A 27260-nucleotide genomic window follows, 5' to 3' on the forward strand; every position below is an offset into this window, starting at 1 on the left:
ATTCCACTTGGGAACCCTGCAGCCCAATGGTATCAATGTGGACTTCACAAGTTTCAAAATCTCCCCTCCCGCTACCGCATCCCAAAACCAGCCCAGCTCGTCCCCGCCTCCCTAACCTGTTCTTCCTCCCACCTATCCCCTCCTCCCACCTCAAGCCCCAACCCCATCTCCTACCTACTAACCTCATCCCGCCCCCTTGACCTGTCCGTCCTCCCTGGACTGACCTATCTCCTCCCTACCTCACCACCTACACTCACCTTTACTGGCTCCATCCCCACCTCTTTGACCTGTCTGTCTCCTCTCCACCTATCTTCTCCTCTATCCATCTTCTATCCGCCTCCCCCTCTCTCCCTATTTATTTCAGAACCCCGTTCCCCTCCCCCATTTCTGAAGAAGGGTCTAAGCCCAAATCGTCAGCCTTCCTGCTCCTCTGATGCTGCCTGACCTGCTGTGTTCATCCAGCTCTACACTTTGTCATCACAAAACTGATATTTATACTGTATGAGAGGAGGTCAAATGGTTGGCAAGTAGGCTCTGTTTGGAGATGTGTTGCCACGGAGAATGCACCAATCAATGATGATTAACAATTAACTGCCAGGTCAGGTTTAAATTTCAAACTGGGCAGGCTGGTTCTCCCACTAAATTGGCATTTCTTGTGAATTTTCCTGACAAGTCAAGATGAAAAGCTTCGACAAATGTGTCTTTTCTTAGCAATGCTCAAAATTCTGTAGAATCAGACGACTAAGCTTTCCATTATCCTGCTACTGCCACCCCCAGCGAGACTTGACGGGCTGTGGGTCATCAACAGTAGCAACACCATACAGCAGACTGTAAAACTTTACAGCCCAGCAGTTGACAATTAGCAGCTAACTGGAAAACTAATCCTGATTCAACATGGAATGGAAGAACAATGGTGTGAACAGCCCTTTGGATACATGAGACTGAGGTCTGAAATTAAACTGCCAGAAATAGACAACCCTTGCTCAACAGCTCTCAGCAAAACCACCACATCCAGGGAAGAATGGTGATGAACAGTTCGAGAACTGATCTGGTATGGTAGTACAGTGGTTATGGAACTCAACTAGTAAAGGCGAAGTCAGTAGTGTCACCATAGTCCAAGAGGACTGTTGGGTTGCTCACTCATGAGAGAGAGATGACTGGTTTAACCTGAAGGGAGGTTGAGAATAGGGACCTTCAGAGTGTTCAGCTTCAATTTCACTGATAATGCCGGTCCACAGATGGGACTGTTTAGCCCTCAGGCCTGGGCTGACAGGCAGCAGGTGCCATCCAAGAGTCTGGATGACTGGAATGGACATAAAGCAGCAAGTGAATAATAATGCAGGAGCTGAGTGTTCGAAGAGGCTGTGGAAGTAACAGCAGAGATTTGTATCTAGACTAATAATAAAACAAATCAGGGCTGCTGCTGTTATGTCAATGCTGAAACAGTCAGCTACAGGAATGAGAGGGTCGGAAAGATAGCGCAATCTTTACTCAAAGATGTAATAGAAAAATATCTAGAAATTTAAAACAAAATAAAGTCATCATCATGGATTTTGTGCTTTTCTTTACTGAATCGATGTATTTAAGGAGACATTGGATAAACATTTGAGAGAGAAGTGAATAGAAGGTTCAATTTATCGCAGGATGAACAGCAGCAGATTCAGAGGAGATTGGAAAAAAGTCCTTTCACCCAGAGGGCGGTGGGAGTCTGGAATGCAGAGTCTGCCTGGGAGGGCAGCAGAGGCAGGAAGCCTCATAATCTTTAAAGAGTACACAAATGAGCATCTGAAATGTTACAACATTTAAGACTATGGGCCTAGTGCTTGAATGTGGGACTAGTATACTCGTGTTGGTGCACAGCCAATGGGCTGAAGGGCCCCACACTATGGGAAGGTGATGCATATAGATTTGAAGAGGGATGGATGGGATGTGAGGTTGTGGGTGCGGGTCTTGTCCAGACCATTCACATCCATTTAAATCAGTGGGCTGGTTCCTGTGCCTGTGCATCTCTGTAATCCCACAGACCAACTCTCTCGACCCCACAATCCCTCTAAGTTTCTACAAGTCTGTCCTCAGGAGGGTGATGAAATAACAGGTCTCTCCATTGTGATGAGGATTGGGCAGGGTGGTCAGCACTGGCTGAATTTTGTCCCTAGTGGTTTTCTTGCTTGATGCTGGGTGGATGATGCAGCCTCAGCAACAAGCAAAGAGCTAGATGCCACCCTGGGCAGAGATTGTTCATTCACCTTGCAACTGGGATCAGTATCAATTCTTACCCCCACTGGCACACCACAATGCCAGTCAATGGCACGCACAATCTCCTCGAGGCTGCTTCAGCAGAAATCCACAAAGCCCACCTTGCCAAGCAGATAAATGGAAACTTTACCAGCTTCAAGTCACTCTCCTCATCACACAGTGTCTTGACTTGGAGGATATCACTGTAACTTCATCAGTAGTAGATCAAAAACTTGGAACTCACTAACTAAAAGATCTGCAGGAGTGGTCTTCACATACAGGTTGCAAAAGATCAAGTTGGGTGCTCTATGATCTGCTCAGTGACAGTCAATGGGCAATAAATGCCAACCTTGCCAATGAGCCCTGCACCCCGTGAATACACACAAACCAACAGTCAATCACACTTTTGTGTTACTTGAGTATTTAATGGATGACAATTACTCACAATTTATCTTCTTCTATTTCAAAATCCATGTCACTGAACATTATCGATTTCTTGTCAGTCTGTAGCTCCTCCTGGTCTCTGTGGAGGAGAATGTTTTATGAATGAAACCCAATCTTTATACTCAGCGTTGCACAGGAGAGTTTAACACATTCTGTTCAGTCATCCTCTGTGTATTCACATGCTTCCACCAGGCAATGCTCCCAAGAGAAAGGAAGTTGCAAATACAGTGACGATAAAATACAGACTGGATCCCAATCACATTGATACCTGACTGGGCCCTAACATAGAGAAATTATTTAAATAGATGGATACAGTAATATAGACAAAGTGCCACACAAAAGTTGGGAATTGGGTGCAGAGGAGCAGCTTTGATGAATTGAGACAAAGGGCTGGTGTTCCACTGGGCAACACTGGGCGTCTCTTGGCATGATCCCAGGCAGCCACATGAAATTACAGAATTGTTACAGTCCATAAACAGGATATTCGGCCCATCATGCCTTGCACCAGCTCTTCAAATATGTCACATTACCTTGCGCCAATCTCCTGCTTTTTCCATCCAAATATTCAGCCAGCTGAATGTCTCCATTGAACCCGCCTCCACCACATTTCCAAGCAGTGCACTCTAGACCATAACTGCTAGCTGAAAGCAAAAGCTTATTCTTACATCACCCTTTTGCTTCAGTTGCACTTTGCTTTAAATCCATACCCTCTTGTTCTTTTATTAGCTTCTCCCAATTTACTCTATCTAGTCTGCTCATGATTTTGAAAACATCTATCAAATTTCCTCTCAGCCTCCTCTCTTCAATATATCCTAATCACTGAAGTTGATCATTCCTGGAACCATTCTTGTAAACCACTTTTGTACTCTTTCCAATGCATTTTGTATTTTCTACAATGTGGCGCTCACAACTGTACTCGATACTCCAGGTGATGTCTAACAAGTGTCTGGAACAAGTTTAACATCACCTCCTTACTTTTCTACTCTATGACCCTGTTAATAAAGCAGGAGTCACTGTATGCTTTATTAACTGCTCTCAACACTTGTCCTGCCACCGTCAATGATCTGTGCACATATACACCCAGGTCCCTCTACTCCTGTATCCACTTTGGAATTGTACCCGCAATTTTATAATGTCTTTCAATGTTCTTCCTCCCAAAACAGATCAGCTCATACTTCTCTGCATTGAACCTCAACTTGTCTTTGTCTATGTTCATTTGGAGTTCCACACTGTCCTCCTCACAGTTTACAATTCTTCCAAGTTTTGTGCCATCCACAAAATTTGAAATTGTCCCTCGGACCTCAAGATCCAGATCATTATATATATCAGGAAAAGGTAAGGCACCAACACCTGGGGAACTCCACCACAAACCTTCCTCCGGCCTGAAAAATACCCCTTGATCATTACTCTCTGTTTCCTATCACTCAGCCAATTTTGTAACCATGTTGCTACTGACCCTTTCATTCCATAGCATAACTCTCCTGGCATGTCTGTTGTGTGGCACAGTATCAATACACAGTGAGTGCCTACAGCTCAAGGAACCTCAACCTCAAGAGTTACTGAGTTGAAGTCTGAACCACAACCACAAATCTCAGCACCTTTCAAAAGTTCTGAACTTTAAACTGGTCACAGCCACAAGAGCTGAGCAACAAGAGTCCCTCTACAGGGTGGTCTATGGCAGGAGGGTTTAACATGCGAGAGTGCTGGACTCCAGTTCATCAATAGAAGGTATCCTCCTTTCATTAACCAAGCAGAAGAGAGCTCTTAACAAGTTCTTTGAGGTTGAATTACCTACCTGATGCTAGTGGGCTAATAACCTTATTGCCCACAAACCATTTGTTTCAAATTGGCACTGACGCAAGAACATACCAGCAAACCAGTGATGACAACTTCCAGGTCCATCGGCTTCTGCTGCCACCTATGCTAAGCATTGAAAATGTAGCCCTTAGGTCTATCTTCACAGTATGAGGCATTAAAAAAAAAAACAGAACTTGCAGGGAGCGATAAGTCTAATAAGAGTGAGTAAAGAAAAGTACCAGATAAATGAATAGGGCTTAACCTCCTAGATTTGACAAGTTTAACTAATTAGAAAAGTGATAATGGCTGCAGAGTTTGTAATGATTCTGAAAAGTCCTAGGGGACTGGACGATAATTCTACTTTTCAAGAAAGAAGAGCAAGAGGAGACCAGAGTCTACCAACCTGGCAGTTAGCTTGACATTGGGTGCTGGGAAAAAAATCTATTAGAGGATGAGAGAAGTGACAATAGGAAACTGAAAATCACAATGCGATGAGACAGAGTCAACGCAGATTTGTGAAAGGAAAATCTTTTTCAACAAGTCAATGATTGAATTTTTTTGGATTTACCTAGCAGGTTGGATAAAAGAGAACCAGCAGACGTACTATAATTGAATTTAATTTTCCAGTATTTTCTGATTTTACTCTAGGAAGACAAATGTTACATTGACCCTTTTTTGCAAAGGGATTGGACAAGAGTAAAGAAATCTTGGCACAGTCGCACACAGCTTTGGTGAGAACATACTTGGTGGTACTGTCCTCTGTTTGACTCTGCATGTCTATGCAATAATCTATTTATCTCAAAGGATGCAACAGCTCACGTTTCCTGGGAAGAACGCAATGTCCAAGAATGAGGGATTGAATAGGCTGGGCTGGTGCAGTCCGGAGTTTAAGAATGAGAGGGGTTCTAATTGAAACACATATGCTTCTGAAAGAGATTGACAAGATTGCCATTGAGAAGGTGAAGAATCTAGAAACAGGGACAGTTTTAAGATAACAGATTTGCTTATTTCGGACCGAGATGGGGAAGAATAGTCTTCACAATCTTTGGAATTCTCTGATTGGCAAGACTGTGGGTGCTCGATGCCAGAACATGTTTAAGGCTGAGTTGAAATCGGACTCTAAATAAATCACGGGGTAAAGGAAAGTGGATGGGAAAGTGGAGATTGATAGTCAGTCTTGAGCTCAGCTGCTCTGATTGGTTGTATTTGAACATACAGATAGGCTTTTACAACAGCAGAATCACAAGCTTCTCTCCCCTCAGACAGATCACATTCCCCTCACACCCCTTGTGCTCCCTCTCTGTTTCCCCCTAAGTGCCCACCACCCTCTCAGACCCCTCTCACTCTGTCTGTCAGTACCTCCCCCATTCTCTCTGTGCCCCCTCCTCTTTATTTCTATGTACTGTCTCTGTCTCAGTCCTCTTCCCCCATTTATCCCCCCTCTTACTAGCCCTCCCTCAGCCGCCCCCTCCTCATTACTATTGACCCTCCTTCAGCCGCCCCCTCCTCATTACTATTTCTTTACCCGGTCTCTCCTTTTTCATTAAGTCCGGGACCAGATTTTTCACCCTTCTTTTCCGGATGTTTCCGTTTGTGAAAGACGTCGCCGGTTTTTGTGTGATCACTTCCTCTTCCGGTACACCGACCCCGGATGTAGTTCTATACAAATTGTCGGATATTACCAGAAGTGGCCCTCGCCACCCGGCTGTGAATGGCCGCCATCATTAATGCTGGCAAATCGTTGCCAGCACCTGTGCCTCAAACTTGCTGATTACCCATTTTATCTTAGATTCAAACCCAAACCTTCAGCTGACCCCGAACCTATCTCAAACCCTTAATGTGAATCCAACACCAACTCAAACCCCATACGTGACTGACTCCAACCCAGCTCCAGCTGAATTTGATCTGAAACAACAAGGTGCAGGGGTGGATGAACACAGCAGGCCAAGCAGCACCATAGGAGCAGAGAGGCTGAGGTTTCGGGCCTAGACCCTTCATCAGAAAAGGGGGAGGGGAAGGGGGTTTTGAAATAAATAGGGAGAGAGTGGGAGGCGGATAGAAGATGGATAGAGGAGAGGATAGGTGGAGAGGAAACAAACAGGTCGAAGAGGCAGGGATGGGGCCAGTAAAGGTGAGTGTAGGTAGGGAGTTAGGAAGGGGATAGGTCAGTCCAGGGAGGACGGACAGGTCAAGGGGGCGGGATGAGGTTGGTCGGTAGGAGATGGAGGTGCGGCTTGAGGTGGGAGGAGGGGATAGGTGGGAGGAAGAACAGGTTAGGGAGGCAGGGACGAGTTGGACTGGTTTTGGGATGCGGTGGGGGGAGGGGAGATTTTGAAACTTGTGAAATCCACATTGATACCATTGGGCTGCAGGGTTCCCAAGCGGAATATGAGTTGCTGTTCCTGCAACCTTCGGGTGGCATCGTTGTGGCACTGCAGGAGGCCCAGGATGGACATGTCGTCTGAGGAATGGGAGGGGGAGTTGAAATGGTTTGCGACTGGGAGGTGCAGTTGTTTGTTGCGAACCGAGCGTAGGTGTTCTGCAAAGCGGTCCCCGAGTCTCCGCTTGGTTTCCCCGATGTAGAGGAAGCCACACCGGGTACAGCGGATGCAGTATACCACATTGGCAGATGTGCAGGTGAACATCTGCTTGATGTGGAAAGTCTTCTTGGGGCCTGGGAAACCCAGTTCAGCACCAGGCCTCAACACCGTTTCATTCGGAAGCTGCACGGATGATGTTACCCAGCAGGGTAATGTTCTGCAGACGTTTCAGCAAACCAGCTCGGCGAGCCAACCAATCTCAACAATTTCATTGTGGCCAATTCCATACACATCAAAACATCAACCTATTTCCATCTTAATCTTAGGGCATCATGAACCGAGTTTCTGTGTCTGCCTCAAATTCAGTCACAAGTGCAGGTCAGGCAGCATCAGAGGAGTGTATTCTTCAGAAGGGTCCCGACCCAAAACGTCAACTTTCCTGCCCCTCTGATTCTGCTTGGCCTGTTGTGTTCCTCCAACTCCAGCATCTGCAGTTCTTATTATCTCACAGAAACAAGTGCAATTGGTTTAACAGTTTAAACCAATGATGGTAGGGCAGAGTGATCAAAGTCCCTCCTGATTACCACAAAAAGCTTCAGGTGAACAAGATAGCAAGAACTGCAGGCGCTGGAGGAACACAACAGTACTCCCTCGACTGCTCCACACTCCCTATTAATCCCTCCAAAGCCAGTACCTTTCCCTTCAACCGCAGAAGTGCTACATCTGCCCCTACACTTCCCTCCTCACCTCCATTCAAGGCCCGAAACAAACCTTTCGTATCAGATATTCCCCTCCCATGGTGACATGTCCATCCTGGGCCGCCTCCATTGTCAATGACACCACCCACAAACTTGAGGGTCCTTTGAAAATCTCCCCACACCCCCGGCCTCATTCCATGTCCAACCCTCACTCTCATTGCCACCTCCTTGACCTGACACAACCTGTCCATCTTCTCTCTCACCTATCCAGCCCATCCATCCCACTGACCAATTCCCACCACTCCCTACCTGCACACACCTATCACCGTCCCACCTATGATCCCCAGCCCCACTTCTCCTTTCCTCTCCCTATTTATTTCCTAGCTCCCTTCCCCCTCCCCATTTCTGTAAAAGGGTCCCGACACAAAACGTCAACTTTCCTGCTCCTTAGATGCGGCTGGCCTGCTGTGTTCCTCCAGCTCCACAAGCTATTCTCTCAAGCTTCAGGTGAATGATGTTAGACACAATCATAATGAAACTCATTTTTAAATTCAAGCTGAAAAAATTTTTTATTCAAAGCACAAGCCATTCTTTCAAGATGAGAATGACAAATCCCATACAAATGGAAACCTTGAGCCCAGTCTCATGGGCATTGATGTTTGATTAACTCAATTGAAACAAAACTTATTTGAAAAATTTCATGATCTGACATGTGAATTGTAACAGGATAGCTCTGGGTCATGTGATGACTGCTCCATGATTCCTGAGTGGGAGAATGTCTGCTGATGGGCCCCCCGCAAAAATGAGTATGCATTGCTAAACATACACAGCAGCACCCGTGCCAGTACAGCCAGTGACATCCCAGCATTAACTAAATCATTGTCGGAAACCAACAATCAATAACTTAAAATTGAACAGTCCAGTTTTTGCTCCTCAAATCTAAGGCACAAAATCTCTCACAGTTTCATGTCACAGGCTGGACATGCTAGAACCTGGAGGTATTCTGATTAATTTTCAGCACTCATCACTCTGGTTCACAGTTTCTCACAGCTCCAACTCAACTTTCACTTCCATTTGACCAGCATAACGGATCAAGAGCGGCTGAACCTCCTGCTCCAGGAATCTGGTGACCTTTCAAAGAGAGAGGAAAAAGAAAAATCAAATCAACATCAAGCTACTACCAAGAAATAAAAGCAAAATACTGTGATTTCATTTCAGATTTCCAGAATACAAAGTGCTGGAAATAATCAGGCCAACTTCTTCTGAACCAGAGAAGCCACGTTGGACTCGAAAGGCTCACTTTGCTTCTCTCCCCATAAAGGTGTTGCTGAACTGCTGAGGTTTTCCAGCATTTTCCATTCTTAAAAAGGAGTTTGGCAGTGAAGATAGTTGAGGAACAATGGCAGGTATTTAAAAATTAAATATTTTATGGCTCACAATGTTCCAGTGAGGAAGAAAGATACTAATAAGGGAATAAGCAAACCATTGTTAACTGGGGCAATTAAGGTTAGCAACTAATTAAAAGAAAAAATACAACTCGGGAGAGATTAGTGGTAAGACAGATGATTGGGAAAATTTGAAAAACCAACTAAAACACCCAAGGGAGACAATAAACTTTGAGGGCAAACTTGCAAGACAGAAAGCAAAAACTTCTTTAAATATATAAAGAGGCCAAAGTAAACATAGGCCCCTCAGAGAATGAGGCTGGGGAAATAATAACGGGGAACTAGGAAGTGACAGATGAGTTGAATAAATACTTTGCATCAATCTTATGGTAGAAGACACTAATAGCTTCCAAAAATATTAAATAACCAAGGGCAAAAAGGGAACAGCAAATAAACACAATAAATATCACTGGAGAAAAAGAACTAGGGAATCGAACAAGGCTAAAGTACGATAAGTTCACCTGAATCTGATGAGATGTAAGCTAGGATATTAAAAAAACGTAGATTCTCAAAAAAGGAGAGGAGAATTAGAAAGTGGCCAATGTAACAACCTGGTTTATAAAGGGAAGGAGTCAAAAAAGGTAACTAAACAACTGTGATTGGGAAAATGTTGAGTCTATTACGAAGGATTTAATAGTAGAGCATTTAGAAATACATAATACAATTAAGCACAGTCAGCAATGCTTCCTGAAGGAGAAATCATGTCATTAGAATTCTGAGAAGGTTACAAGCAGGATAGGTGAAGGAGAAGCATTGAATGCAATACATTTGGATTTCCAAGTGGCACTTGATTTGGTACCACACATTAGGCTAAGAGCCCATAGTATTACAGGTAGGATTTAGCATGGATAGCAAGTTGGCTGAAAGAGGAGGGGTTGGGGGGCATTTTCAGGTTGGTGATGTGCAACTAGTGGACTGACACAGCGATTACTTCGGAGACCACAATTTATTTAAAATATAAATCAATGACCAGGATGAGGAATGTGAACATATGCAAACTTGGCATTAGAATGGCACAAAAATAGGTGGGAAGACAAGTGGTGAGAATGACAGTCTTCAGAGGAAAAGATATGGTGGGCCAAAATATGGCAGATGGAATATATAATGTGGGAAATGAGACGTTTCGCACTTCAGCAGAATAAAGAGGAACTGGGTATTATTTAAATGGAAAAAACTGTAGAAAGCTACAGAAGAGGGAATTGGAAGTCCCCATGCATAAGTCACAAGAAGTTAGCACCCAAGTTCAGCACATAATACGGAAGGCAAATTAAATATTTATTTCAAAGGGAACAAACTGTAAAGATAGGAAAGCCCTGCTAAACTTCACGAGGCACTAGTCAAGACTATAGCTAGAATACTGAACAGTTTTGGTTCCTTTATGTAAATACAGATATACTAGCATTGGAGGCAGTCCAGAGAAGGTTCACAAGCTTGATCCCAGGTATGGAGTCTTCTAAGAAGAGGTCAAGTAGATTGGGCCTGTACTCATTGGAGTTTCGAAAAATGAGGGGCAACCTTATTGTAACAAACAAGTTTATTAGGAGACTTGACAGTAGAAACAGGGGTTGTTTCCCTTAGTGGGAGAGTCTAAGACAAGATGGTATAATCTCAAGACAGATGAGGAGGAATTTCTTCTCTCAGAGTGGTGAATATGCAGAATTCCTTACAGCAGAAGGCTGTTGAGGCTGGGTCATTAAGTATATTCAAGGCCGAGACAAATTTTTTAAATCAGGAAGGGAATCAAAGACAAAAACAAAGTGGCTGGAAAAGCTCAGCAGGTCTGGCAGCATCTGTGAAAGTAAAAACAGAGTTAATGTTTCGGGTCCGGTGACCCTTCGTCAGAACTCAGGGAATCAAGGGTTACGGCAAAAAGATGGGGAAGTGGAGTTGAGGATGATCAGATCAGCCATGACCTCGCTGAATGGTGGAGGAAACTCAACGGGCCGAATTAAAAACCAAAAGAACTGTGGATGCTGTAAATCAGGAACAAAAACAGAAGTTGCTAGAAAAGCTCACCAGGTCTGGGAGCATCTGTGAAGGAGAAAATCAGAGTTAATGTTTTGGGTCCGGTTCTGAGCTTTCCCAGAAACTTCTGTTTTTGTTGTCAATGGATTGAATGTCTGTTTCTGCTCCTTTGTCTTCTTCCAATTCAGTCAATGCACGGGGATTCAGATCCATGTTGAAGAACCCACCCTCTCCAGCCAATGAAAGAGGTGAGGACAGAATATTCCACCATGATGGATCAGGGTCGTAGGGGCCAGCTGGGACCATGGACAGCGTTATGGATGACTCCACATCCTGCTCTCACCTGCTGGGGGGCACACCCGATGAAGGACTTGGGGTCAAGCAGTGTCTCGAGCTGCCTGTGGATCGGGCTGAAATAACCGTCCTCCTGAATTCTGCAGATCAGATCATTGTCACCTCCCTCCTGTTTAACCACAGCAGCTGCCTGCTGGGAGAGGACACGGATTCGCTCGTGACAATCCTGTAGAAGATGGAAAGGAAATAACTCAAATCAGGAGCATTACCACAAGTGTCAAACAAGAAATGCCAGAGATGGAGAGGCAGTAAAGTCTTTTAAATTAAATCCCAACTCAGTTCAAGCTCCAATACACTACAACATGAATTTGCATTAAACATTCAGAATGGTTCCATACATTCAAACCTCTTGGTTCAGTGTCTCCTGCAGATCCTTCAACCAGCAGGCAGCTCAGGCTAAAACAGCTAATTATGCTGATTCTATAAATTTTATTTTTTACAAAGTTTGAAAAACTCAAGTAGATTTATCTTTAATTCTCAAACGTTCAATGAGAATTTCAAATCTGTCCTTTTTGAGCTGAAGTCTTGGTCGAGATAAAGTGCACAATTTCTTTTGAACTAAAACTGATACAACCCAGTCTCACACCGTTCTGACCTGAGTACAGAGATATGATCAGTTTTGCTGCACCCCCTCACTCCAGGCACAGGGGGACACTGACCTGTCTGTTTCCTCCGGCTTTTACCATTGCCATAATGATGTTTTCTGTTGCCATGAATGGAAGCTCATGGCGAATGTGCCGCTCAATCACCTGGAAGAGAACGTAATAGATCAGTGAATGCACAGGATGCTGGCAACAACGAGCAAGACCAGGCGGGAAAACTAGGAAGCAAACATTCTGAGCAAGACTGTTTCAGACCCCACCCATCACTGCACAACCCAGATACTCCGAGAATATCCCCTCGCTGCGGACTCCCTATGCCTCCCCCAAATACACATGGTATCCTGATCATAGAGATGCAGCATTAAGCAGCCACTAATGAGGACTGTTCCCCACTCTCAGACTTACACCTACCCAGTTCCAAACCCTATAACAAATAAGTTTACAATCAATAATTCACAGATCAATGCTGGTTAATTTCAGCCCAGTCAGTGCTGACAGAAAGGATAGAGTTCCCTACATTCCCATTCAGCTCCGTAAATACATCAAATGCAGCATCTGAAAATCTCCACAGCAGATACAGCCTACCTTCGGGTAAACGACCAGCCCTTCAGTGATGTTCTGTAGAGTGCTCAGAATAATGTCTGCAGTTAGAAACGACTCCGCTAAACAGATACGTCTGAACAGAAGCGGGTGACAGCAACAGCAGCAGACAGAGACAGAGGGGGCAAGAATGTGAATGGCAAAGAGAAAGAGTGGGGGTGAGTGGCAGAGAGGGGCAAAAGGCCACAAGACAAAGAAGAAGAAAGCAAGTAACAGAAGGAGAAGGAAGGCAGATGTTAAAACAGAGAGAGAGATGGGGAAAAACAGTGATTAACCAGCATTCCAACAATGTTCAGTTCTACTCAGCATCATATTGACATTGGACACAGCAGTACAACATCTGAAGGAAACACAGCAGTATCTAGGGCCCAGAGGAATGGCCGGAGAGTATGGCTTGCTGTTACAATTCATGCCTGGCCACTTTGACTTCTTTATTCAGCACCTTGGGGGACGGTGCCAAGGGCAGGAGCTGGCCTTTACTGGCAGCTCAGCATTGGCTGGACAAACTGTCACATTAGGGACACTAGCCATTCCTCACCAGCAATAATGAGCAGTCTGTTCAACTTTGAGACATCACCATGTCCCAGACAGTATCCAGGCAGACTCACCCACAGAGCAGAGACCGGGAGAGGATAAGCCAGAGGGGCACCGTTCACTTAACCCAGTGAGGATGAAACCAATGGCAGGGATCAGGAAACTCAAACACACAGCCCATGAATAAATGATCCCAGCAACTAATTTACCAAAAAGGGACAAATTTGGAGGGAGAAGGATGTTTGTACTTTGGAGGGGGCTCTCAGCCTCTCCTCCAAATTGCCCAGTGTTTTTCTGTGAAGCGCTGAACCAATCTGATCCTAAGATGTAGCAAGATTACCTGTTGGCACTGTCATCTAGAGTCCGTTCAAACCACTGTACAGCCGCTGTCTGCAAAGGGTCCAGCATCAGTGTCATGAGGTGGCGAGCCAGACTGCAGCAACGTTCACTGCGCATTGGATTCCTCTTATAGGGCATCGCACTGGACCCTGTAAACAAGCACACTGACAGAATGAATGGTTATCCACAGACTGCCCAACTGCCTGCCATCATCCACAAGCCCGAGTCTGACATTCCCCATAACCCAGACAAACCAAACACCACCAGAAAGCACCTCAACACAGCACCTCCCCATCCTCACTGGTTTCCTCCACTACACTCCTTTGTGATCCTGCTCAGTGTTCACATCTCACTGCAGATTCACCATAATAACGAGAGGAGGGAGAGAGTATGGGGTGTAAATGGTGCAGATTTGCTATTGCCCAGTTCTGGTGGTGCCAGCATGGAGAGAGTGAGTTAGGGACAGGACTCAGCTAATCTTATACTCAAGTACACATGACCACTCTGCAACACATCCTGTAACAATCTTGACTGATTTCCCACCAATCTAATAGTGTTGAGGTATTGGAGCTCAGGAGACTCGGATGTGAACCTGGGTTATCACATCAAGACTCCATATAACACCAGAACACGCCCTACCAACCCCTTCCAGCAAAAACACTTCCACACGAAACCACAACACTACAGAAACTATTCCTCCAGTCCCAAACAAGACTCACCAATCTGATCTTTCTCAAAGGGCTCCTCAACCTCCTTCAGATTTGCCAGAAGGCGGATATCCGTACAGATCTGAAAGAAACATGGGGTTAGATTGTGCTCCCACGTGTTGATGCTTCCTGGACCAAGGTAGCACAAACCAGACAAAACACAGGCCCTGAACAAAACTTCTGAAGAAGGGTCTAGGCCCGAAACGTCAGCTTTCCTGCTCCTCTGATGCTACTTGGCCTGCTGTGTCCATCCAGCTCTACACCTGGTTATCTCATTCTCCAGCATCTGCAGTTCCTATCTCTAAAACACAGGCCCTTGTTCACCGCTCAATCACAATGGCCAGGCAGAACCCATCACCCCCACCACCACCAAGACGACACCAGGCATCCCCTCCGCCATTGCAAGCTTGGCGACCCAGGCACACCCCTCTCCCCTGCCCCACCCCAGTGACCAGGCACACACCCCCAACCAGCAAGCAGACACAGAGGGGTAATTTCATTCAGGTTGGACAGCCACACAGACTCCTATGGATGCACACAGCCAGTCCTTTCCTCACCTTGTGAACAGTCGCCCCAAGACTCGAGAGCACGGCCAGCGAATCAATATCCACTTTCCGACTGTATGTCTGTCCAGTCACCAGGTACATCCTGAAGGAAAAAAGGTAAAATGTCTGAACATACATCCCAGTTCTACCAACCCTCGAATCAGTAAGAGTGGACAAAGGCTTTAGAACAGAGGGGGACCAGCTACACACTCGCAAATATCATGTGGGGTTTGGATGAAGAAAGGTGGGGGTGGGGGGTGGGGTGGGTGCTTGGGCTTGAACAGTAGGGTCCCACAGGGACACAATGCTTTCAGTGCTAATAACTCACTGTTTAAATCCTGCCATCTCAGTCACCAACCGATCAAGCTCTTCAACCTGAAAGAGACAAAACCACAGACAGCATGAGAATATCAGAGTGGGTGAGAAAAATACAAATTAGGAGATGCCTTTCTGCTACTTAGCAAGATCGTGGCTGATAGGATTCTGGCCTTGACCTACTTTCCTGCCTGCCCCAGTAATACTTAGAATCTTGACTATGTCTCCTAGTTTGAGGCCCACCTACAAAGGGAAATATTCTCCCAGTATCCGCGCTGTTTAGTCCCTTCAGGATCATGCATTCTCCAATAAGATCACCTCAAATTCTAAACTGCAATGGACACAGACCAAACCTGTCCAACATTTCAGCGTAAGAAAATGCCCTCATCCCAGTATTCAGCTGGCCAAACCTTCACTTAAGGAATATAATTAGCAATTCTAAGGAGACAGTAACTGTCCATTGTACTCCAGGTGTGGTGTCATTAACACCCTGAACAGCTGCAATAAAATATTCCTCTCTAATATTCCACTTCCCCGACAATAAATGCCAACATTCCATTTGCCTTCCTGATCACTCACTGCATCCACATTCTAACGTTATGTGATTCATGTATCAGAAACCCCAGATCTCTCCCTGTCTCAGAATTAAATCTCTCACCTTTCTAAAAAAAAAACATTTTTCTGTTCTTCCTGACAAAGTGGACAAGTTCACATTTTTCCACATTGCATTCTTATATGCCCACTTTCCACATCCTCTTCACAACTTATGTTTTTGTCTGTCTTGGTGTCATCAGCAAATTTAGCAACTATACTTCTGGTCCTTTCATTTATGTCACTGATAATAGATTGCAAACAGTTGAGGACCTAGCCCTGATCCTCGTGGCATTCCACTTGTTGATTTCTTGCCACCTAAAAATGATCTAATTACGCCTTCTCTCTTTCCTGTTACCTAAACAATTCTCTACCCATATTAATATGTTGCCACCCACATGAGTATAGTTATCTTTGATGTGGCATCATTTTAAATGCCTTCCGAAATCAAAGTACACCACAGCAGGTTCCCCCTATCCACATTGTTGCTTACTTCCTCAATGAACATTAATCAATTTGACTTTTACAAAACCATGTTGACTCTGCCTGATTTTCTCAGGGCACTGCTACAACCTCCTCAAAAAAATATTCCAGCAACTTCCTCATGAGCACTGTTAAGCCATCTAGTCTGTAGTTTCCTATTTTCTGCCTCCCTCCTTTCTTGAATAGAAGACTCACATCTGCTATTTTCCAATGAGGTGGGATCTTTACAAAATCTAGGGAATTTTAGAAAATTAAAATCCACTATCTCAACAGTCACTTCTTTTAAAACTCTGGGATGAAGCCCATTAATGTTAGAGATTTGTCAGCCTCTAGTTCTTAATTTTCCTCAGTATTTTTTCCACAGTGATTGCAATTTCTCTCTCCTTTTCCACCCCAGTCCTCATTCTATAATTTCTGGAACTTATTTGTGTCTTACAGTATAGACAGGTGCAAATTATCTATTCAACTCATCCATCATTTCCTTATATTCCATTAGTGTCTAGGCAATCACTATCTGGACAGGATCAATGGTCATTTTGTAAAATCTGCAGATATGTTTATTTGGTTTTCACATTTCCAGTTAGCTTTCTCTTGTACTCAAATTTGAGGTTTTAGATATTCTTTGCTGTTCTTCATATCCTATTCAGTCTGACTTGCTACTCATCTTTGTGCAACAATATACTTTTCAATTTGATACGATATGAAACTTACTTCGGTAATCACAGATAGTGGGCCCTTCTCCCACAGTGTCTCTCTCACTGGAATGTATCTTTGCAGGGTGCCATCTCATTAAATGCCTGCCACTGCTTCTCTTGGCCAATGCCTTAATGCAGTGTTTCCCAAACATTTCTCCCAACCCCACTGTGGCCCCATTTCAAGGTTTGGAAATCATCATGTTCCCTCAGTAAGAGTGAGGTTGGAGGCAGGGGTGCAGATCTGAAAGAGTGGGAGCCTGTGGCACAGCCAATATAACTCGCTATGATAGCCACTGCTTTTGTGCCCTCCCCTGCGAGAGAACAAAGCAGAAACTGAGCTGAACCAGGTCTGTGCACTAATTAGAGGTAGATGCCTGGGTAATGGGCATGATGTGTGGGTGCAGCAAGCAATGCTCAGAGTGTCTAGCGTAACAAATCTGTACTGCAGGGATATGGTCAGTAAAACATAGAAATTACAAGGTGAGTTGTAACAAAGCATTGAGAACTATACAAATACTGAACTTCAGTTGAGAGAAATGTCAGATGCAACATTTGGATAGGAACTGCAAGGACTCGTAATCCAGAACCTCAGGCTAGTGTTCTAGGGACATATGGTAAGATCTCAATTCACGTCTGGAATTGAAATGTTGCCTCACGAAGATTCTGGAACCACTGTTCATTGCTGCAATAACCCATCTGGTTCAATAAATCCCTCAAGTGAGGGGAAATCTGCCATCCTTAATCCGATCTGGCCTACATGCGATTTCAGACCCACAACAATGCAGTTGATTCTTAACTGCCTTCTGAAATGGCCTAGTGAGCCATTCTGATCAAAGGCAATTTGGATTGGGCAATAAATACTGTGCCAGCCAGTGACATCATGAACAAATCAAAACAAAATGAGAATCTGGACAAGAAACCGAGGGACCTGGGAGACAGATACTCACATCCTTCAAACAGTCACAGCTTAATAAGAGCAGATGAAAATGCAAATATCATTTATAGAGGAAAAGTATTCAAAGTAAAGAAACTACTTTAAGTCTTTATTGAGTCAACCAAGTCGGGGTTGTATTGTCTCGGGCCCTGGGCAGCCTTCAGGACTGGATGACTCAGGATTTCTGTTGTTATAATGGATGCTCTGCCATGATTATGCTGCCACTGCAGTTGACAATCTCGCCTTGCCCAAGTTGTTAGTGTCACTTACCTTTCTGTGGTCTCCCTCAAAGAGTTGGAGAAAACTGGCCTGAGTCCCCGTCGTTCCCTTCACTCCTCGGAATCGCAGTTCATTGCGGGCACGCTCCAGATTTCTCAGGTCCATACACAGATCCTGCAGCCAGAGGCAGCAGCGCTTCCCAACGGTGGTCAACTGCGCAGGCCTGCCCAATCACAGCACAGAACCCACTTAACAAGCAAATCACAAACAAGGACTAACTGTTACTTAGAAAGACACAGATTAATTAAGGATAGTCAGTTTGGTTTTGTTCAGGGAAGGCTGTGTCTTACTAATTTAACTGAATTTTTTCTTTGAGGAAATAACAATAGGATTGATGAGGGTGGTGCAGCGGATGTGGTCTACATGGATTTTAGGCATTTGACAAAGTCCCACAAAGCAAACTGGTCAGAAAAATTAAGGCCCCTGGAATACAAAGCAACTTGTTGAGATGGATACAAAAATCAGCTCAGTGCTGCAAAGTTGGCGTGTGTAAAATTGGGGAAAGCATTGCGTGTCCCCTTAAAAGTCGATGTTTTATTGGTGCTTAGAGTTAAAGTGAATGTCTAAACAGCAGCTTAAAAGGTGCAGGTGCACACAGAGTGCCTGAGTTGAAACATTTTGTATTGAACAGACAAGCAGCATTTTTACCAAGACAAGTCTTTTTAAATTTAGCCAATCAATTCAAACCAAGCCTTTAGATACTATAAATCTACCAAATTTAAATCAGATGGTGCTGACAATCTAGAAACCAACCATATTTTAAGAAAATGCGCAGGCCAACAAGGATATCAAAAAGGGCATCTGGAAATTCAGACAGCCGAATACCAGCTGCCAGGAGATAACTTTTAGCTCTCAGAGAAAGCACCGTCTAATTAATCAAAGGTACCACAGCATTTTTAGCTGAGTTCTCAGAATAAAATATAGAGCAAACATTGCTGACAGTAGAATTAGCAGAAGAAAGGCATTTGTGGCGTGAGATCAACAGAAGAAAGACTGGAGAGGAAGCAGAGAAGGAACAGTCTGTGTGAACTTGGAGATTAAATTTTAATTTATTGTTGTCTTATTAATTAGGTTTATATAAGTGGGACTTGTGTTTCATTTGAACAGCATTCTAGAAAAACTGTTCAGTTACAGAATAGTTAGGGGTTGGGGGGAATTGTTTGTTTAGTTAGTAGTGCTGTTAATTTCTTCATCGTTTAGGTTAAATAAATAAAATGTTGCTTGTTACTTATAAAGTGACTATCAGGAATTTTATTTCAGTTAAACTCTTATGGAGAAGGGGAGGTTAACAGATTAGGCGAGGTGACGCGAGCTTCGGGCTTAATTACTAGAAGGGGACCTCTACTCCCGCCATAACAGATTGGGGGCTTGTGTTTTGATTTTAATTATCAGACAGGTTCAACCTCCCCTTCCTAACAACAGTAATAGGAAACAGTAAATGTTTTTATCTGCTCTACCACAGGGCTCAGTATTGGGTCCCTTGCTGTTTGTAGTATACGTTAATGATTTAGATTTAAATGTGGCAATTTGCAGATGACACACAAAACGTTCATGTAGTTGATACTGAAGAGGATGTTGTTGGCTGCAGGAGGACATCAAAAGATTTGGTTGAGTGAGTTGGAAAGTGATAAACATAATCTGGAGAAGTGGGATGGCAAACAAAGCAAGAGAAAATACAATAAGTGGAATTCGCTACTTGCTTGGCGGTTAAGTCTGCACCCTCAACTCCGTTAAAAATGTGCCAGATCCAATACCGAGGCACTGGAACATGCAAGGTTATGGACCAGGTGCTTCAAGAAGGGGCTGGATTGGTCGTTTAGCTTTTTAAAATTTTCTTTATCAATGGGCTGAATGGCCCCTTTCTGTGCTGTACATTTACTATAGTTCAATGGGTAATTTCACTGTCTGAGCTAGAGCTCCACTTCAAGACTTGGCATCCAAGCAATGTGTGCTCATAACACAAAAACAGGTCGAGGATCAACCTGTGAATCTTTCCAACAGGCCTGATGACAGGCTGTAAAGTGGGAGAGAGTCTTCTGGTCAGCCACTCTGCAGGAGGGAACGGCAGACCTCTGCAGTCCACAAAAACTAAACTGGGAGAAGTTACTCAAGTAGAAACAGATAGGAGTACAATCTTTTCGGACAGTTTTTTAAGTCAGTAATGTTGTAGGCCCTACAAAAAAGAAAGCTGCACGATTCGCCCCATTGAGTCTGCGCCAACTCTCCAAAGACCATCCCACCCAGACCCAGCCCCCCAGCCTATTCCCATAACCCCACATTTACCATGGCTAATCCATCCAACCTGCCCATCCCTGGTCACTATGGGGGAATTTAGCATAGTCAATCCACCTAACCTGCACATCTTTGGAACATTGTCTGGTATCATAATGCAACAACTAAACTGGAGAAATTGCAGCTCATCGGAGACTGGCTACCACACAGAGGTGGTGGTAGTTGGTTTGGCATGGGGGTGTGGGGGGGGTGCAATGGCAGCAGCAATGGTGGTGTATGGGTTAGAGGAGGGAGTGCGAGAGACAGAGCACATAAATTTGGGGTCAGTCAGCATTTGACAGACTCTGGGGTGTGTGCAAACTTGTGACTCCTTTACTTGGAGTGCACTTAACAGTAACGGAATGGGGATGCAGGATGTATCTCTTGTGCATGGCCACTTACTGGTAGTGGGTGAAGCCGAGTGTCGGCAGGTCAGCATATTTCTGGGCAAAGTCCGCCAGGCGTTTGATGACTCGAGCCAACTGCAGCAGAGGGAATGAGAAAGCGCTTGTCAAAACATCTCTAGGACAAACAAACTGCAACCGTCAGAGCGCGCGCGCGCGCACACACACACACTCACCTTGGGCAAGAGGATGTCAAAACCATCACGAAGAACAATAAGATCCTAAGAGAAGAGGGAAATCATTAATACAGAAGTAAACAAAAGTAAAGTGGCTTAGGGACAGCATCAGTTCTATCCCTCTCCCTGACATTGCAAAACTGAACCAGACTGATCAGAAGTTTGTAGGGTTTTAAACAAAATTTCATGCAGACCTAGCTTCAGCTTCGTACCACTGCCCTGTCTGCCCTGCTTCTACTTGTCTGCTGCTGAAACCCTTATAACTTCGAGGCAAAGCTACTCCAACGCACTACTGACCAGGCTCTTATCTCCCACCCTCCATAATGTTAAACATGACTAAAATTCCATTTTCAACTAACTTGAACCAAGTCCCACTTTGTTTCCTCAATGTTCAAAATTTGGGTGCAAAATCCTCATCAGGCTTTTAAAATCCTTCCATGGAGTGTTTGATGGGGACAGTGTGGAGAGTTTTACTCTGTATCTAACCCCATGCTGCTTGAAGGAACATTAGTCAGGACAGTCCAGTCCAGAGATCATGAATGTTGTCATACCGTGTTGTCCCCAACATAGCAGGAGGTGGCACCAAGGTGTATGATGGCAGCAGCATTCGGGCAGCAATGCGCAAACGTGTGTACGTGGGCCATGACATCATGGCGAAGCTTCTTCTCTTCCTCAGCAGCCATCTTGAAGTCAATGTTTGAGAGATTTGACTCCATCTCCTGGAGCTGCTCATCTGTGATCGGCAATCCCAACTTCTGCAGAGACAGATGGAAGAACTGGAGTGATCCCCACAGCAGCAAGCAGAAGCAATGTTACTCCACACACCCACCACACTCAATCATCCCCAACTGGAATCAGCCCCCACCATTCACCATACACAATCCACAACCACACCCCCTCCTCATACAACACACAATATCAAGAACCATTGCTCTGAATCTAATCCCATGCTGTACCAGGCCTGGGGTCAGTAAACGTGGAGCTGGAAAAGCACAGGTCAGGCAGCATCCGAGGAGCAGAAAGGTCAATGTTTTGGGCTGAAACCTTTCATTAGGACATTTTTTTTTGGGGGGTAGGGGGAAGTGATGAACAAAGGGAAGGGTAGGTGAGATGGAGATGGGTGGATGTAGATTAGGGAGTTTGTGGTTGATCAGTGGGAAGGGTGGAGCGGATAGGTTGGGAGAGGAGAGATTTTGAAGCTGGTCAAGTCAATATTCGGGGGTAGTATAGAAAAAGCTTTAATTTCAGGTTTTTAAAAAAAAAAAAATAGTAGAGTAAGCTTTGCTCTGGACGTAACCCCATGCTGTACCAGGCCTGGGAGTACTTGAAAGGGAGATGGGTACAGCAGTGTGGCTATGGTGACACTGTGACAAGAACAGACTTGTATAGAAACACCTTACACACACAAAGCAGGCAAATAAATTCCTTGTACGTATAAGTATTGAACAAACAGTTACCATCATTCAGCAACTTTGGATATAAAGCAACCAAACAACACTTTCCGTACTTTATTATCTCACCATTTTCCAGCAAATGTAGAAAATTAAAGCGGGTACACCATGGAAACAAGTGTGAAAATACTCAGCAGGTCTGACAACATCTACAAAGAGAGAATCAACGATTCTGTTTCACACTCCAGATGACGCCGAGTGTTTCCAGCATTTTTTCCTTTTTAATTGATTTCCAGAAGTGCTTTAGTAAGGTGCTTTGTAATAACGGTCTAATAAGGCCAGAGAATGTAGAGTCAGGAGATGAGGCAGTTCTGATGATTCAGATTCATGATCTTTCATTAACTAGGTTTTCTCTCCACAGTACCAGACCTCAATATTTCGAGCATTCACCATGTTATTTTCAGATTCTCAGATTCCAGTGTTTGTTTTGGACAAGCAACAGAATGGGTTCTGAAGAGTCGTTTGACTCAAAACGTTCCTCTATTTCTCCCTCCACAGATACCATCCAACCTGCTGTTTCTCCAGCACGTCCTGTTTTTAATTTCAGATTTCCCACACCCACAGTTTTGTGCTTTTGGACAAGCACAGAATGGATTGTTGGGTAGCTTCGGTACAGAAAAGAGACTTGGAGGAAAGGGTAACTATTCAGAAGGTGGGAAGTGAAGTCCTACAAAGGATCAGTTCAAGAACTGCTGATCTCAATTTATATTAACCATTGGGTCATGGAATCAAAGATAAATTCTAAATTTGCAGGCAACACCAAATTTAGTTTGGAGAAGGGGGACAGTGATTTTAAAAACCTGTGTGTTGTCACACCTCCCTGGGATACCAGGCAGGAAATCAAGCCCTGCTATTCCCAAAGTCATCACGAAAATTAAAAGATTTTATCAAAGTATGCAAATTTTCCCAAATTTACCCATTTTTAAAAAATGGAGTCTAGAATGAATACAATGCAGAAAGAGACCATTCAGCCCATCAAGTCTACACCAACTCTGAACAGCATGCCATCCAGACACACCCCCTCCCCTGCATTCTATCCTTGTAACCCTACATTTCCAATGGCTAATCCAACTGGCCTGTACATCCCTGGACACTACAGGGAAATTCAGCATGGCCAATCCACCTAAGCAGCACATCTTCAGACTGCAAGAGAAAACCAATGCACTGGCAGAAACCCACACAGACACAAGGGAGAATGTGCAAACTACACAAAGAGCAGTCACCCAAGGCTGGAACTGAACCCGGGTCACTGGCACAGCAAGAGTGCTTTTTTTTCCTATTCATTTGTGGCAATGTGGTTGTTACCAACTGGCCAGTATTTCTTGCCCATCCCTAGTTACCCTCGAGAAGGTGAGCTGCCTTCTTGAACTACTGCAGACCATCTGCTGTGGGTTGACCCACAATGTCATTAGGGAGGGAATTCTGACCCAGTGACAGTGAAGGAATGACAATATATTTCCAAGTCAGGATGAGGAGTGGCCAGAAGGTGGTGGTATTCCCATGTATCTGCTGCTCTTGTCCTTCTAGATGGAAGTGGTCGTGGGTCTGGAAGTTGCTGTCTGAGGATCTACAAGATGTAGTGCCAATCAGACGGGCTGTTTTGTCCTGGATGGTGTCAAACTTCTTGATTGTTGTTGGGGCTGCACTCATCCAGGCAAGTGGAGAGTATTCCATCACACTCCTGACTTGTGCCTTGTAAATGGCGGTCAGGCTTTGAGAAGTCAGGAGGGGAGTTACTCAACGCAGTATTCCTAGCTTCTGACTTGCTGTCATAGCCAGTGTTTATGTGGTGAGTCTAGTTGAGTTTCTGGTCAATGATAACCCCCAGGATGTTGATAGTGGGGGATTCAGTGATGGTAACACCATTGAGTGTCAAGGGGCGGTGGTAAGATTGTTTTTATTGGTGATGGTCATAGCCTGGCATTTGTGAGGCACGACTTGTCAGCCCAAGCCTGGACATCATCCCCCCCCAGATCTTGTTGCATTTGAACACAGACTGCTTCAGTATCTGAGGAGTTATGAATGCACAATGTACAGCACCAATCATCAGCGAACATACTCACTTCTGACCTTATGATGGAGGGAAGGTCATTGATGAAGCAGCTGAAGATGGTCGGGCCTAGGCACTACCCTGATGAACTCCTGCAGAGATGTCCTGAAGCGGAGATGATTGACCTCCAAACAACCACGACCATCTTCCTATGTGTCAGGTATGACTCCAACCACCAGAGAGTCTCTCACCTCACCTCTGGAATTCAGCTCTTTTGTCCATGTTTGAACCAAGGCTATAATGGGGTCAAGGGCTAAGTGGCCCTGGCGGAACCCAAACTGGGCATTACTGAGCGGGTGCTGCTTGATAGCACTGTTGATGACACCTTCCATCACTTAACTGATGATGGACAGGAGACTGATGGGGCAGTAAATGGCCGGGTTGGATTTATCCCTCTTTTTGTGTACAGGACATACTTGGGCATTTTTCTACATTGGCAGTTAGGTACCAGGGTTGTAACTGTACTGGAACAGCAAGTTCTGGAGCAGAAGTCTTCAGTACTATTGCCAGAATGTTGACAGAGTTTGTAGCCTTTGCAATATCCAGTGTCTCCAACCATTTTTTTGATATTGTGTGGAGTGAATCGACTTCGCTGAAGACTGGTATCTGTAATGCTGGGGATCACTGGAGGAGGCCGAGATGGATCATCCACTCGACACCACTGGCTGAAGATTGCTGCGAAAGCTTCAGCCTTATCTTTTGCACTGAAGTGCTGGGCTCTTCCATCATTGAGGATGGGGATATTTGGGGAGCCTCCCCCTCCAGTGAGTTGTTTAATTGTCCACCACCATTTATACTGGATATGGCATGGCTGCAGAGATTAGATCTGATCCGTTGGTTGTGGGATCGCTTAGCTCTGTCTATCGTGCAAGTAGTCCCATTTGGTGGACTTGCCAGGTTGATACTTCATCTTCAGGTATGCATGGTGCTGCTCCTGGCATGCCCTCCTGCACACTCCATTGAACCAGGGTTGATCCCCTGGCTTGATGGTAATAGCTGAGTGGGGGATATGCTGGGCCATGAGGTTACAGATTGTGCTGCAGTATAATTCTGTGGCTGTTCATGCCCCACAGCGCTTGATGGATGCCCAGTTTTGAGTTGCTAGATCTGTTCAAAGTCAAAGTCTGTTCCGTTTAACATGGAGATAGTGTCACACAACATGGAGGGTATTCTCAATGCGAAGGCAGGACTTGATCTCCACAAGGACTGCGCGATGGTCACTCTTACCGATACTGTCATGGACAGATGCAACTGCAGCTGGCAGATGAGTAAGGATGAGGTCAAGTATGTTTTTCCCTCTAGTTGCTTCTCTCACCACCTGCTACAGACCCAGTCTAGCAGCTATGTCCTTTAGGACACGACCAGCTCACTCAGTAGTACTTGTGCCCTTACCATCCTAAGTGCTTCCTCTAAGCGCTGTTTGACACGGAGGAGTACTGATTCATCAGCTGAGGGAGGATAGTATGTGGTAATCAGCAGGAAGTTTCCTTGCCCGTGTTTAACCTAAAGCCACGAGACTTCATGGGATCCAGGGTCAATGTTCAGGACTCCCAGGGCAACCCCTTCACGAGCGTATACACTGTATCACCACCTCTGCTGGGTCTGTCCTGCTATCGGAACAGGACATATCCAGGGATGGTGACGATAGTGTCTGGGACATTGTCTGTAAGGTATGATTCTGAGAGTATGACTATGTCGGGCTGTTGCTGAACTAGTCTGTGAGACAGCTCTCCAAATTTTGGCACTAGCCCCCAGATGCCAATGGACGAGACTTTGCAGGATTGACAGGGCTGTTTCTGCTATTGCCTTTTCCAGCGCCTAGGTCAATGCCAGGTGATCCATCCAGTTTCATTTCTTTGAGACTTTGTAGCGATTGGTACAACTGAGTGGCTTGCTAGGCCATTTCAGAGGGCAATTGAGAGTCAACCACATTGCTGTGGGTCTGGAGTCACAGGTAGGCCAGACTAGATGAGGGTGGCAGATTTTCTTCCCTGAAGGACATTAGTAACCAGTAAGCCACCATGTCACCCTTAATACAAAGCACACACCAGGTTTCTGTATTGAACAAGAAAGAACCTTTTTATTTGGAATAGTTGATTCACAGGTAAATAATTATGAACTGTCTACATGTAACTCTGCTAGCTAAACTCTAACTCACTTATAAACTCCCCCTACACGCCAATGCTGACAAGCTTGATTTTTTTTAAAAAGTGCAGCAGCCCTTTGCACAACATAGTTTTTAAACAGTCCATTTCCCATTTCTGTGGACAATCAAAAAATACAGAAAAATTAAATAACGGTCTTTACATGGATACAGAGAGAATGCAGGGTGTTCCCACTGCTCATGGGAAACAGCTGAGGATTGGACTTCATCGTGATTATCAGGAATTTAGGAGAAACATCTCATCCTGAGATTGACGAGAATGTGGGAGTCACTCCCATAGGGAACAGTTTAGGTTTAAGTGAAAGCTGGGCAGGGTGAGGGAGGAAGGAACGGTCATATTGTTAGATTTAAACAAGGAAAGATGGGAGGAGACTTAGTTAATTGCAAAAGCACCAGTATGGACAGATTAGTTTGAATTTGCAGCATGTGCACCCCATATCTCGTGCGAACTTGTGACTCTGCCTTGTACAGTGCATACAGTGCTGCCTGTCAGCCCAGTAACTGAGTTAGACCAAACATCACAGCATGATCATTACACTGGAACAGAAATGACAATAACACAACACAAGGAGGTCATTCAGACCTAAGACAAAACACATGTACTGTAGTGTGTGTATGTGTGTGTGTGGGGGAAGAGAGAGT

The 27260-nt window shown here is 44.8% G+C and overlaps 2 protein-coding genes across 4 annotated transcripts in view; both read right to left on the reverse strand.

Moving 5' to 3' along the window:
- Positions 1–6111, reverse strand: part of pick1 (protein interacting with prkca 1) — a 40909-nt gene extending 34798 nt beyond the window's left edge. For all 3 annotated transcript variants that reach the window (XR_007265679.1, XM_048617508.1, XM_048617507.1), the window contains exons 1-2: positions 6002–6111; positions 2681–2758 (exon numbers count right to left, since the gene is read on the reverse strand). Coding sequence is in view for 2 of the 3 variants with exons in the window: in XM_048617508.1 (XP_048473465.1) it covers positions 2681–2721 (41 nt within the window). In the remaining variant the exon portion in view is untranslated. The remainder of the gene's footprint in view (positions 1–2680; positions 2759–6001) is intronic.
- Positions 6112–8256: 2145 nt separating this feature from the next.
- adsl (adenylosuccinate lyase) overlaps positions 8257–27260 on the reverse strand; it is a 19436-nt gene continuing 432 nt past the window's right edge. Inside the window, exons 2-13 of the mRNA XM_020520585.2 lie at positions 21505–21708; positions 20954–20998; positions 20776–20855; positions 18094–18265; positions 15134–15180; positions 14818–14908; positions 14273–14342; positions 13555–13702; positions 12666–12756; positions 12138–12227; positions 11468–11644; positions 8257–8845 (exon numbers count right to left, since the gene is read on the reverse strand). Of these exons, the coding sequence (XP_020376174.2) occupies positions 8759–8845; positions 11468–11644; positions 12138–12227; positions 12666–12756; positions 13555–13702; positions 14273–14342; positions 14818–14908; positions 15134–15180; positions 18094–18265; positions 20776–20855; positions 20954–20998; positions 21505–21708 (1302 nt within the window). The 3' untranslated portion in view covers positions 8257–8758. The remainder of the gene's footprint in view (positions 8846–11467; positions 11645–12137; positions 12228–12665; positions 12757–13554; positions 13703–14272; positions 14343–14817; positions 14909–15133; positions 15181–18093; positions 18266–20775; positions 20856–20953; positions 20999–21504; positions 21709–27260) is intronic.

The sequence above is a fragment of the Rhincodon typus genome, chromosome 37 (assembly GCF_021869965.1).
Source record: "Rhincodon typus isolate 14 chromosome 37, sRhiTyp1.1, whole genome shotgun sequence".
Taxonomy (NCBI): Eukaryota; Metazoa; Chordata; class Chondrichthyes; order Orectolobiformes; family Rhincodontidae; genus Rhincodon; species Rhincodon typus.